The 13,813-nt window shown below is 52.0% G+C and overlaps 1 protein-coding gene across 1 annotated transcript in view; it reads left to right on the top strand.

Annotated features, from left to right (window-relative positions):
* Castor2 (cytosolic arginine sensor for mTORC1 subunit 2) overlaps positions 1-10,367 on the top strand; it is a 41,416-nt gene extending 31,049 nt beyond the window's left edge. Inside the window, exons 3-9 of the mRNA XM_057764863.1 lie at positions 4,432-4,625; positions 5,217-5,349; positions 5,755-5,878; positions 7,140-7,250; positions 7,626-7,708; positions 8,260-8,354; positions 8,446-10,367. Coding sequence (XP_057620846.1) covers positions 4,432-4,625; positions 5,217-5,349; positions 5,755-5,878; positions 7,140-7,250; positions 7,626-7,708; positions 8,260-8,354; positions 8,446-8,511 — 806 coding nt within the window. The 3' untranslated portion in view covers positions 8,512-10,367. The remainder of the gene's footprint in view (positions 1-4,431; positions 4,626-5,216; positions 5,350-5,754; positions 5,879-7,139; positions 7,251-7,625; positions 7,709-8,259; positions 8,355-8,445) is intronic.
* Positions 10,368-13,813: the final 3,446 nt, after the last annotated feature.

Here is a 13,813-nt window from a genome sequence, read left to right as displayed (position 1 = left end):
GGGGAGGGGGGAAGGGAGACAGGGCAAGATGGCTCAGTGGGTAAGGGTGCCCATAACCCAGCCCGATACCTGAGTTTCATCCCCACAGCCTGCCTACATGGTGGAAAGAAGAAGACTGGCTCTCCCAGGGGGTTCTCTGACCTCAACGTGTGTGTGATGGCACACAGGCCTGCATACATACATGGATGCATACATACATACATACACATATATACGTACACACACACAGTAATAATAATGTTTTTAAAAGGTGAGAGCCATTAAGAAGACACCAACTAGACCTCTGACCTTCACATGATAGGTGTGCACACCGTACGTACTCGTAGAAAAGAATTCCAGCACTGAGCCAAGGCAAGGTCTGGGCAGGGCCAGGGTTTGGGAATCTTGTTCCTGAAGAAACAGGTAGGAAGAACAGAGCTCACCTCCTGGGCAACAGGTAGTGACAGAAGCCCAAGACCCAGGCATTGCCCCTCCCAGGCTCTTCTTCCTACCTCTCCTTTGAAGCTCCCTGCCTCTCCATTACTAGCTGGCTGACCACAGGCCCTTCTGAGTCAGCAGGACCAATGGGCATCCCCTAGGCTGTGGTCACCATGGTGACTGAGCTAGGCAGATAGGATTCTGATAGACTTCACTCTGCATCCTCTCCTCCCGAGCCATCTTTTCTGGAAGCTGGCCCGGCTCCCTCCCCCTCCTATTCTCTGACATTACTCCCAACTCCATCTCTTTGGGGACTTAGTGCTTCTTCCTGTTAGCCATTAAGACAGGGCCTGGATGGGGGGTTTTCTTTTGTTTTTTTTTTTTTTTTGTGTGTGTGTTTTTTTTAACCTTTTTGAGACAGGATTTCTCTGTGTAGCCTTGGCTGTCCTGGAACCCTCTCAGTAGACCAGGCTTGCCCTGAACTCACAGAGATCCTCCTGCCTCTGCCTCTCGAATGCTGGGATTAAATTTGTGCACCACCACTTCCTGGCTGACCTGAATTTGTTAAGTCCACTGAATTTGAATTTTTTATTTGATTTATTGGTTTATTTTATTTATTTATTTGTTTTTGAGGCGCCATCTGATATATATCACGGACTGGTAACACCAAGGATGACCTTGAATTCCTGCCCCTCCTGCCTCTATTTTCTGGGTGCTGAACTGCAGGCATGTGCCAGCATTTCTGATTTTGTGCAGTGCTGGGGCTGGAACCCAGGGCTTTCTGGGTGCTAGAGAGGCACCCTGCCAAGCACTCTTGTGTCTCGTGTCTTCGGTTCTGGTTTCCTTTTCTTTTCTTTTGGTTGGGTTGGTTTGATTTTGTCTGTTTCAGTTTTTGTTGTTGTTGTTGCTTTGTCTTGTTTTTGGAATTCAAGCTCATTTTGTAGCCCAGGCTAGCCTGGCATTCAAGTGTCTTCTGCTTCAGCCTCCTAAGAAGCTGGGGTTACAGGTGTTCAGTTCCCAACACACTCCACCCGGCCTCATCTTTGGATCTTAGCCTGGTTGCTCCTGGTCTGGAGACAGTAGGCAAATTGCTGCTCCCTTTTAAGCACTTGTGTGGAGTGGACAGGCGTGCTTCCTCGACAGGGTCCTTGCGGTGTGCAATAGCATCACATCCACTTCTTGCCATATCTCCGTCCTGATATGTGCCAGGAATGGGTTGGCGGGAGGGGGTCTTAGCAGGAGCCTGTATTTTTATGAAGAATCCTGAAGTTGATTCTCTGGGCTCATATCCACGGAGAAATGTGTACATGGTGTTGTATGATGTCTCCTGGGGAGATACGAACAAACATCTCTTCACCCAGATAGGCCACCCACGGCAGGCCCAAGAAGTGATTCCACCCAAGGCTGGCTTATTGAACAGTAATCTATTGGGGTTATGTTCAGGAACACAGATTCTGAGTTAAAGGCAGCTACGTCATGAAAAGCCCCACCTGGGCCATGACTCCCGCAAGCTGCAGCCCTGGAGCTCCCTGCACAACCCGAGGGCAGCTCCTCCAGAGAGTCTCCTTTGCCCAGCAGCTGCTTCGGGGGCTTTCTGAGTCTTGTAAGTTTCCTGAGCACTATGAGATTTGAGGTTTGGGTAGTTTTTATTTGTTTTGTTTTAACGAGACATGGTCTCACAATGTAGTCCTGGCTTTCTGGAACTTTCTCTGTAGACCACCAGGCTGGCCTTGAATTCACAAAGATCTACCTGCCTCTGCCTCCCAAATGCTAGGATTAAAGGTCGGTGACACCATGCCCAGATCCTCATTTTGTTGTTGACTTCCTGTATTTTTCCAGAGCCTTCCACCAGAAGGGAATGTTTCTGTTTAAAAATATAGCTACACTGGAGAGATGGCTCAGTAGTTAAGAGCACTGACTGTTCTTCTAGAGGTCCTGAGTTCAATTCCCAGCAACCACATGGTGACTCACAATCATCTATAGTGGGATCCGTTGCCCTCTTCTGGCATAAAGGTGTACATGCATACACACACACACACATAATAAACATATATATAATAAAAATACAGCTCCACAGCATTTGGATGTCTGTAACTCATGCCCTGTCTTATCTCCAAGGAGGACTCCTTGGAGCCTGACCCTGCTGGATGGGACCCAGGACTGTACCATTCAGACATCTGGATTCAAGATTTTTTTCCAGATTAAGTCAGGTGTGCAGGTGTGACTAACATGCTAACAGCATACGACACACAGAAAGGTTGAGAGAAGTAGGGATTCCTGGGCTGGAGCTCGGTTGGTAGAGTGCTTGCCTGGCGTGCACAAAGCCCCAGGTTCCCTGCCCAGCACTGCAGAAACCTGAGTGATGGCATAATGCCTGTCATCCCAACGATCAAGAGGCAGAGGAGGCACAGGGATCCTTAACTACATAGCTAGTTTAAGGCCAGTCTTGTCCCCCTCCCAAAAAAAGGTGGGGGTGAGTTGACTTGTTGGGTAAGGTTGCCTGCTATGCAGGCCTGGTGACCTGAATTCAGTCATGAGAAAATAGAAATAAACCAGTCCACACAGTTCTCCTCTGACCTCAACACACACACCTGGGCATGCACAGCCACTTGGATACCTCAGAGCCACACAGGGCACACATGGTAATCATAAGTAAGGGGCTTAGAAGATGGCTCAGTAGTTAAGAGCGCTTGCTGCTCTTGCAAAGGACCCAACTTTAGCTCCCTGTACCCATATTGCGTGGCTCATAACCATCCGTTGTTCTGGTTCCCAGGGAATCAGATGCCCTCTTCAGGCCTTCAAGGGCAACTGCATTCATAATGTGCATACACAGAATTAAAAATGAAACTCTGGGGCTGGAGAGATGGCTTGGCAGTTAAGAGCACTCACTGGCTGCTCTTCCAGAGGACCTGGGTTCCATTCCCAGCACCCACATGGCAGCTCACACCCATCTGTAACTAACTCCAGTCCCATGAAATCCCCTCTTCAGGGGATCTCCCCTCCTAAGGGCAACAGGCACAAATGTGGTATATAGGCATACGTGCAGGCAAACACCTGTATATGTTACAAATAAAAGTAGAAGGTTTATTTTATAAAGACAAAGATTAAGTTTTTAATTTAAGAAGTAGGAATTCAGGCCAGGCGGTGGTGGGCACATGCCTTTAATCCCAGCACTCAGGAGGCAGAAATAGGCAGATCTCTGTGAGCTTGAGGCCAGCCTGGTCTACAAGAGCTAGTTCCAGGACAGCCAGGACTCTTACACAGAGAAAGCCTGTCTCAAAATAACAAGAAGAAGAAGAAGAAGTGAGAGTTCAGGGCTGGTGAGTTTGCTCAGACATTAAGAGGACCAGGTGTTGATTCCCAGCACCCACATGGTTGTTTACATCTCTGACCCCAGCTCCAGTGAATCTAGTGCCCTCTTCTGGCCTCCACAGGCATCGGGCACACGTGTGATACACAGACAAACGTGGACAACATGCACATAAAATAAAGCAATAAATCATGAAGGCATTACCAACTCTCCTTTACAGTGGAGAACACTAAAGCTAGAGACAGATAAAATAACTTGGCAGGTCCTGTTGAGTTATCTGGCATCATAAGCAGTCCAGAATATCACCTGCTTAGCCTTCCCTAGAAGGGACCTTTTAGCCCTCCTGTTTGAGGACACTGGGGGCTACAGATATGACTCAGTAGTTAAAAGCACTTGCTTGCAGAGGACTTCTGTTTGCTCCCCAGCACCAAACGCCTGTAACTCCAGCCCCAGGGCATCCAGCGCCCTCTTCTGGCCTCCTCAGTAAGTGCACTCGTGTGCATAGAACCACACAGGACACACACACATGCACATTCATTAATAAAAATGGTTAAATGCAGAAACTGAGGCCTAGAGACAAGCAAGACAGTCTCTAGGGCCTCAGCCGATCCACACACATCTGCCTACCTCTCCAACCAGGCCTGGCAACACCCAGGCTCCAGACAGTGACCAACATCATCATCTGTGTCCCTTGTTCCCTGCAGAGCTGCCCTCTTCCGAGCACCTGAGCGTGGCTGATGCCACCTGGCTGGCCCTGAATGTAGTGTCTGGCGGCGGCAGCTTCTCCAGCTCCCAGCCCATTGGTGTGACAAAGATCGCCAAGTCTGTCATCGCCCCGCTGGCTGACCAGAACATCTCCGTGTTTATGTTGTCCACCTATCAGACTGACTTCATCCTGGTGAGTCAGAGCTATGGCATGCACGCTCCCATACAGTCAGAGACTGGCTGTGCACACTCCTAACCTTCTCCGTGTAACACGCACACACACGCATGCACACACACACACACCCCACTTCCAGCTCCCATACAGTCAGACTGGTTGTGCACACTCCTAACTGTCTCCATGTAACACACGCACGCATGCACACACACACACACACCACTTCCAGCTCCCGTACAGTCAGACTGGCTATGCACACTCCTGTCTCCGTGTAACGCACGCATGCACACACACACACACACCACTTCCAGCTCCCATACAGTCAGACTGGTTGTGCACACTCCTAACTGTCTCCATGTAACACACGCACGCACGCATGCACACACACACACCACTTCCAGCTCCCATACAGTCAGACTGGCTGTGCACACTCCTGTCTCCGTGTAACGCGCGCTCACGCGTGCACACAGACAAACAGACAGACACACACACACGCCACTTCTCGCACTCTCCTCCTGTCCTGTCTGCTGCTCTTCTCGCCCCGGCCTTGTGCACTACGTCAGGAGGTGGGATGAGCTGGGGCTCAGGGACTCTGCTTCCCGTCCTCAGGTGCGTGAGCGTGACCTGCCCTTCGTCACTCACACCTTGTCCTCGGAGTTCACCATTCTTCGAGTTGTCAATGGAGAAACGGTAGCGGCCGAGAATCTCAGTATCACCAATGGCTTTGTGAAGCCCAAGATGGGTAAGTTGAGGTAGAGGGGAGTGTCTCCAGCAGAAAGCCCGACTCTCAGAGTCCACCTGGTGTTCACCGGACTCCAGGTGGGGCGGCTAGCAGCGGCCAGAGGGTGGCTCACATCTCAGGCCAGCTTGTGATATCAGGGTGGCTAACTATAGGAGGGACCATGGAGTAGAAGCGTAAGCACGGGGAGCAGAGCCAGATGGTAGCTGTTGGGAAGGACTTTCTCAGCAGCTGAGCAGCTTACACAGTAGCCCAAGGTTCTGAAGGGAAATTTAAGATCAGTGCAGTGTGTGCTGGGGATGAAAAAAACCCACATGGGCCGCAGTGAACAAAGTCTGAGGCTTGGTCCTGCTCCTGTACACAAAAGCGCTACTCTGGCCTTAATACTTATATCCTTTGTTCTTTCAGTGAAGAGGCCAGTCATCCACCCGTTATCCAGCCCAAGCAACAGGTTCTGTGTCACCAGCCTGGACCCCGACACACTGCCCGCCGTCGCCACGCTTCTCATGGATGTGATGTTCTACTCCAATGGGTAGGTGCTGGGGTAGGGAGTAGACATGGAGATATACCACTCCATCCAGGAGCTCTGAGGGCAAAGACCTCATTTTATCCCTAAGTCCAATCTGCAGGAGGAGACACATTCTGCCCAGGAGCCTAATCTGAAGGGGAGACACAGATCTGCCCTAGAAACAAGTCTGAGGAGAGAGGTATGGTTCCACCTAGGAGCCTGTCTTACTCAAAGTTTCTGTTGCTGCATCCAAAACGCCATGATCAAAAAGCAAGTTGGAGAGGAAAGGGTTTATCTGGCTTATACTTTCATATTGCTGTTCATCATCAAAGGCCTTTAGGACAGCAATTCAAGCAGGGCAAGAACCTGGAGGCAGGAGCTGATGCAGAGGCCGTGGAGCATGCTGCTTACTGGCTTGCTCCCCCTGGCTTTCTCAGCCTGCTTTCTTATAGAACCCAGGACTGACAGTCCAGGGATGATACCACCCACCAAGGGCTGGTTTGGCTGGGCCCTCCCCCACTGATCACTCATTGAGAAAATGCCTTCAGCTGGATCTCATAGAGGCATTTCCTCGACTGAGGCTCCTTCCTCTCTGATGACTCTAGCTTGTGTCGAGGTGACATTAAACTAGCCAGTACAGAGCCCAATCTGAGGAGCGAGGCACTGTTCTACCCAAGAACCCAGTTTAAAGGGGGAGACACGTGTGCCTATCATCCAGCTCTTAACGGTCTTTGCCCCTCTCTCTCACGATGGATTCTGAGCCTTGGTGGTGGGGCTGGGGTCCCATGTAGAGCTGAACACAGTCTCTCCCAGCACTTTGGCCATAAGTCTGTACGTTAACTGCCGCCTGATGGAGAAAGAATGCTTCTCTGCCACGGTTGAGAGCGGCCCTAATCCATCAGTCTGAATATAAATATCTAGAAGGCATCAGGTTTTTCCCTAGGGCCTGTGACCTCCCAAGCCATAGGCTTTTGACCAGGCTTATGGTACATGTAAACATGGTCATGTAAACATGGATTTTACATGTAAACATGAATTTCCCCCATGTGAAGCAGGTCCTAGATTCAAACAGAAAGTGGTTGGTTGTCCTGATGACTGTCATGCCACTATGGCACCAGAGGTCACATCTTACCCGGCAGGTCAGTAATGTAACATTCAGGGTCAATGACTCCCTGAGTCATGGACTTTTGATGAAGGTGAGACACAAGGCGGCACAGCCCTTCCTGCCAGACTGGTGGGTGACAGAGCTTCTGCCACACCCTCACGGCTCCCTCTTGATCCCCAGAGTGAAGGACCCCATGGCTGCCAGTGACGACTGTGGCCACATCCGCTTCTTCTCCTTCTCCCTCATTGAGGGCTACATCTCACTGGTGATGGATGTACAAACCCAGCAGAGGTGGGCAGGGCCCTGTGTGGATGTTAAGGGGCCCGGGCGGGAGCATGTACTTTCTTCCTAGTCAGTCTACCCTACTCCCTTCATTGGAGATGTCCCTATAGGTGCAGGGGTCAGCCAAGGTCCACAGCATGATGGTACCAACGTGAAGATTCGAACCACAGTCCCAGCTACCTCCAGAGTCCCACCCCAGCATTGCCTTCCCTCACCAACCCCAATGGGACTGACATATCCTTGGAGCCTCTGCTCTTCCCACCCAAGGAACAGCCACTCTGTCACTCGGCCCTACAGTGCCCCACCCCCCAGCAGAAAAGGTTCCCCAGAGCTGAGGGAGCACCAGTTAGCATCAGCCTCAGAGACCTCTTTCTTTCTTTAAAGGTTCCCGAGTCATTTGCTGTTCACGAGTGCATCTGGAGAGCTCTGGAAGATGGTGCGGATAGGAGGACAGCCCCTTGGATTTGGTGAGCCCATGGGGCCCAACACCTGTAAGCAGGGATCCACGCAAGCATTCCTGGAGTACCTGGACAGCTCCACACTTACATGGTGATCTAAAGAGGGGGACCAATGCTAAAAGAGCCTGATGTCCCCATTCTGATAGATCCCTTGCCTGTGGTGTGACGAGTATATGAAGGCCTTGGGAGACCAATAAGGGGGGCTCTTATTTACCACCCCCCCAGATGAAGAATTAAGGCATTGGAGCTGGAAGTGAGACTTGGCAGTAGAATGTTTGCCTAGAATCCCCCAGTGAGGGGCTGGGGTGTGGCTCAATGGTAGAGCACCTGCCTAGAATCCCCCAGTGAGGGGCTGGGGTGTGGCTCAGTGGTAGAGCCCCTGCCTAGAATCCCCCAGTGAGGGGCAGGGGTGTGGCTCAGTGGTAGAGCCCCTGCCTAGAATCCCCCAGTGAGGGGCTGGGGCGTGGCTCAGTGGTAGAGCCCCTGCCTAGAATCCCCCAGTGAGGGGCTGTTCAGTGGTAGAGCACCTGCCTAGGCTCTAAGCATCTGTGTTTCCCTAGATGAGTGTGGAATTGTAGCCCAGATCTCTGAGCCTTTGGCAGCTGCAGACATCCCCGCATACTACATCAGTACTTTCAAGTTCGACCATGCACTGGTGAGTAGTCTCTGGGAACAGGCAGGGACTACAAGGTAGGGAGCAGGTTCCTGGGCTAATGCACTTTTTTTTTCTGCTTCCTGCCCTCTAGGTTCCAGAAGAGAATATCAGTGGGGTTATCCATGCCCTGAAGGTCAGTCAAGGAGGGAAGCATTAGGAAAGGCTCATCTCTGGGCTCCTCCTAGCTGCAGTCCACTTGGCCCTTCCCCCCACGAAGGTTCTTCTTGCAGTATTTCCGTACAGACTGAAAGATTGGCCCTGGGACCCTACGGAAAGGGCGTCTGGGACACACCCCCGGTTCCTGACTCTTCCAGGCCTGGACCCAAACCAAGGCCACCCCCACATCCACCTCCAGCCTTCCAGAATCCCCAGCCTTTTCAATAATGACTCGGTTTCCCCCCAGTGGGGGCGTGCCCATCTTCCTTCACCAAGTTCCACCCCAGAATGTGGTCTCTGAGGCCCAGGGGCCTTGGAGAGAGCCCAAGGCCTCACATACACCCCCCAGCAAACACCAAAGGAAGCTGGCACCGCCCACAAGATGTTGGGATTGGGGTCCTGATGCAGCAAGGGACATCTTAGGAAGTCGGTGCCGCAAGAGTGGGTGTACAGAGCTGAGGAAGCCCCCGTGAGGAACCCCTCAGGAAGAATGGTATGGTTGCTGCTCTAATCTCAGAGGCTCAGGGGCTGGTTCCCTCAGGATGGAGGCCAGCAGGCCATCCTCAGGTCGTAATGGTCAGTGACCCTAGACCCCACCTGCTGACCACGCGGGGCCTGTGTCGATTCCCACTACGACTGCCAAGAGGGGTCCTGGACCAACCAAGACCTCCCCTGGAGGACAGAATCCCAGGACCCCTCCTTTCCCACCAGCCTAGAGCACCAGCTTCTATCTGTCCCCTGTTCGCTCTCCCTGGACCCAACCTGGGCAAGCAAAGACTCCATTCGCTCCCAGCCATGGACATCCCCACCAACCCAGGCCTAGAGTGCCTTGGGCCGTGTCCACCTCCCCAGCTGTCACTTAAACCAGCCTGGAGTTTCCACCTTCATCTTCTCTACCCCACCCGGAGGGGACAAAGAGGCCTTGGCCCCCAGCTCACATACCTGCCCGGAGTAACCCAGCAGTCTGTGACCGTGGTGAAAGCTGGGAGGTAGCTACCATGCGCATTTGGAGAGAAGAAAGTCACACGTGGGGTTTTTTATTCAGTTGTTTGCATACAGGTGGCTGGGGAGGGCGTGATTTTGTTTGAAGGACATGGGGCCTGCTTGAGTCTTACAAGGGTGCCCAGCGTTCAGCGGCACCTAGCAGCACCCTGTTTCTCCCGGGGCAGACAGATCTTGGATGGATCCTAAGAATCTTGGCTTTGTCTTCTGAGGAGAGTTATCGGGAGCAGAGTTCTGGTATAAGACACCAGGACCCCCATAGTATCCTCTGCAGGGTACCCAGTAAGAAGAGCACCTGAGAGTGGTACCATAAGCTGGGATTATGGGGTCCACCAGACTTAGGCTCTTGGGGTATTATGCTGTCTCCAACAAGGTCGGAGGAGGGAGTGTGCGTCTACCCCTGCACAGGTCTCAGTATGAACTACGTTCCTCCCTTCTCTAGGCTGTAGGAGCAGACCCAGGCAGAGGACCTACTCTAGAACCCTGTAGAAGCTCAGAACCCAGCATGCTAATCAAAATTACCTCTGGTGGGGTTTGTTTGATTTGTTTTGTTTTTTGATTCCTATTTCACAAAACAACCAAATCTCCTCAATTGTTTTCTGCCCCCAAAAGGGAAATGGGCAAGTAGACAGGGCCATAGTGAGGCCCGAGTCCCCTTCTCTCCCCCTTCAAGGCCTTGATTGTCCAGGGTGCACCTCTCTGTAATCCCTTTGGTCCCGCCTTCCAGGTATCCCTTCCCACTGTGTAAGTGTGCTGACCCCATGTCCCCTGCCCCAGAGTTGTGTGGCCCCTAGACTTGCTAGGATGAAGCTGTGTATTGTACACACCTATAAATACGTGTTTTATGTTCATAGAGATATATTCTGTAAATAGCATATATTACTTGAGCAATATATATGTTAATATATTCTGTGTGCACAGGACACAGGCAAGGACCCCACCTCATGTGTGCACACACGGGGACATTTTGAGCCACCATATATTTTTAATTTGAATATGTAGGCAATACAGTGATTGGAAAAGCCCTGGGGTCCAGGAGGCCAGCCTGGAGGGGAGACAAAAACCACCAGCCTACTGCATCTGGGACAGGTTTAGAGGGCCAGCATTGTCCGCTTCGTAGCTACTGCACCCCATTCCCACAGCCTAGAGCTCTAGATGCTCTTTCTTTATTTGGGGAGAACATTGGTCCAGAAGGGGAACTGGATTTTTTTTTTTTAATTCTTTGCATTTTTGACAGTAGCTCCCTCCCTCAGGGTTATTCCAAAATCTTTGTCTGGTGAACCCCTTGTATTCTAACCTCCCTCCCAGAGTCCCCTCTCTCTAGGAAGCTGTAGGCCTGGCATCTTAGCTGATTTCTTGTCATTGTGTTATTTGTTTTCTTGAGGCAGGGTCTCCTTTATAGCCCTAGCTGTCCTGGAACTACCTGTGTAGATCAGGGAGGCCTTGAATTTATAGAAGGCTGCCTGCCTCTGCCTCCTGAGTGCTGGCATTAAAGGCGTGTGCCACCACACCTAGGTGATTTTTTTTTTTTTTTAACTCCTGCTAGTTTAGGAATCTCAGGTTCTCTTCCCTACTCTCTTCCTAGGGCTGACTCCACAGGCCTCAAAACACATTTTGCCATCTGGCGAGGAGCTGGGGCCTAGGCTTTGCCTGCCAGCCTTCCAGAGACCCCCACTATTTAGCTACAGTGGGTCCTTTCAAGGAAGCTGGGTCTCTGTGTTCTGTGGGTGGCATTGGCGTGACATAGTCTACAGTTCTGGAGGATGTGACATTGAGCCCTCTACTCTTGTGTCTTTAGTGCTGTCTGCCAACTTCTTGGCATCTCCTGGTTTTATGGGTATGGAGGTCACTCCACCCCCTGCTGGCCCAGCCTCAGGTGACCCAAATGACAATGCCAGTTGCAGCCAAGGTTCCCTATGGGGATTTTGTTTGTTTTTCTGCAGCGCTGAGGATTGTGGACAGGGCCTAGTACATTGGAGACAAGTACTTTGCTGAGCCGCTCCCAGCTCCTAGCAGCAGAAGAGTCTCTTGGCTTGTGTGGGGGAAAGGAGAATGGGCTGTTAAGGCAAAGTATTGGGAGACACAGACAGACCCCCTGGGCAGGGCTACCAGATCGTGGGCTCCAGGAGTTTGTGTCTGCCTGGAAGACTAGAAAAGCTCAGAGGACACAGTGAGACAGTGCGTTTGCCCAGCATGCATGAAGCACTCAGGAGATGGAAGCAGATCACAAGGCCAGCCTAGGCTACGTGAGACCCTGACTCAGAAAAAAATGCCAAATATCACCTGTATGTTTGACTACCTGTCCACGACAGGCTAATGAAACCATCCAGCGTCCCCATTGACAAAGCCCCCTCCCTAACTTCGGCTCGGCCCCACAGCCTGCTTTCTAAGAAATCTGCTTCTCCCCCAGACCCCAGCACCATTGCCAATTGTATACTCCCTTCCTCCACAGGGTGTCTGAAGACACACATGCACGCACGCACGCACGCACGCACGCGTGTACGCAGTCCTGGCCCCATGAAACATGCTTCTTCAACCCTCCCTGGAGGATCAGCATTGACCTTGCCCACCAGCTGCAGACAACTGGTTCCTAGTGATAGGCAGGTTCTAGGGACCTGGTTCAATCTGCTGCCCATCAGGCAGGCAGTGTCGTGAGGTGGTTCCCCTGTGGCGTGATGGAAGGAACTGGAAGTCAGAAGATATCAGGCAGGTGGGAAGGAGCTAGCACCTGTGCACAGCCAGCCAGACCCCTCGGTCTGGTACTTGATTGTCAAAGATCTGAGCCACCTGCTGCCAGCCCCTCCCCGCCCCATTTCCCAGGCTGACCTTAAAAGTCCCCAGGTACCCTTGGGCCATGCGCCAGAGCCCGATTGGATGTGGGGACAACACAGGCTTTTCTTGGCTAAGGCAATGACAAAGGGAGTGGAAAGGAGGGAGTGTCTGTTTTGACTCAGAGTTTGATGGGATTACTGCAGCCCATCATGGCGGCAGGAGCGTGAGGCAGCTGGTCACGTGGCATCTGCAGTCAGGGACGCTGGTGCTCAGCTCACTTTCTCCTTTCTATTCAGGGTAGGTTTTCCCACCTCAGACTCCCTGACAGACTTGAGCAGAGGTTTGTCTTGTAGGTGGTTCTAGATCCTGTTGGCATGACTATTGAGCACCACAGGACACCCTTGTGCGTTCCTTCTGTGAGCGGTTGGGGAACCATAGGTGGGGTCTGCACTTGGCTTGGTGAGGGGAGCCTGGATGAGGAAAAGAGAGGGCTCTCCAACAGGGATGGGATATAGCTTTGAGGGGTTTGGGGGTTGTTTTGGTTTTTTGTTTTGTTTTGTGTGAGAGACAGGGTTTCTCTGTGTAACAACCCTGGCTGTCCTGGAACTCTCTAGAACCACCTATAAGATAAACCTCAAACTCCGGGATTAAAAGTCTGCGTCACCACCCCCTGGCTTAGCTTTCAGTTTGCAAGTGATGGTCATTGTGCTGAGGGTCTGGGTGTTGCTTGGAAGGGTGGCAGACCTCCATTTTGACATCCAGGAGGGAAGCGAGGCCAAGGTGGCTGACAGCCGATCCACCTTGCTTTGTTGCCTGGGGCTGTTGTGGAGTGGAGCTAACTTAACAGCCCTAACCTTTTCATACATCTCCACTTTCATGTCCATTCCCCAATTTGAAGCAACAAAAGGACACATTTAGCTGATCCCAGGGTGACCTCCAGCCCCCCCCCCAAAAGCTACTCATCTGGGGGAAGGGGAGCTGAGGGCACCAGTAGAGGCCCAAGGCCACGGTGCTTCTGAGCACCGATTTGGTGGTGATGGTTTGTGGCACCTGGTAGAAGAGCAGGGAATCTGGGAGTCAAAGTGCAGGGTGGCTCCGTCCTGTGTGTCAGGAGGCGTTCTGTGTGGTTATATTTACGTGTGTGTGTGTGTGTGTACCTGTATTAGGCATGAATGTGTGCACACATGTGCAGAGCCTATCTCAGAGCTGCGAGCTGTTTTATGCAGTGTTTGGCCCTTCAGCCCAGCCCACTGCCACACACAGTTAACCAGATTGTGAGGGGGGAGATGGGGGATATGGACCCTGGCTCTGGGGGTTTTGCCCTGATAGGATAGGCTCCTTCCCCTATTGTCTGCATCCCCAGGAAAGACTCTGCCCTCAGAGACCCAGGGAGTCCATGCAGGCAGCCTGAGCTGGCCCAGGCCCACCCATGTCACTCTTCAGAGGTTTCAATTCTGAAGACAGTATTCACAGGAAGAGGGGCTGGAGACAAGAGGACCCCTCACTTACCAGGAACTCATCTTGGAAAG

This window comes from Chionomys nivalis, chromosome 3, assembly GCF_950005125.1.
Source record: "Chionomys nivalis chromosome 3, mChiNiv1.1, whole genome shotgun sequence".
Lineage (NCBI taxonomy): Eukaryota > Metazoa > Chordata > Mammalia > Rodentia > Cricetidae > Chionomys > Chionomys nivalis.
The sequence above is the reverse complement of the archived record's forward strand: the minus strand, read 5'-3'. Positions and strand labels throughout refer to the sequence as shown.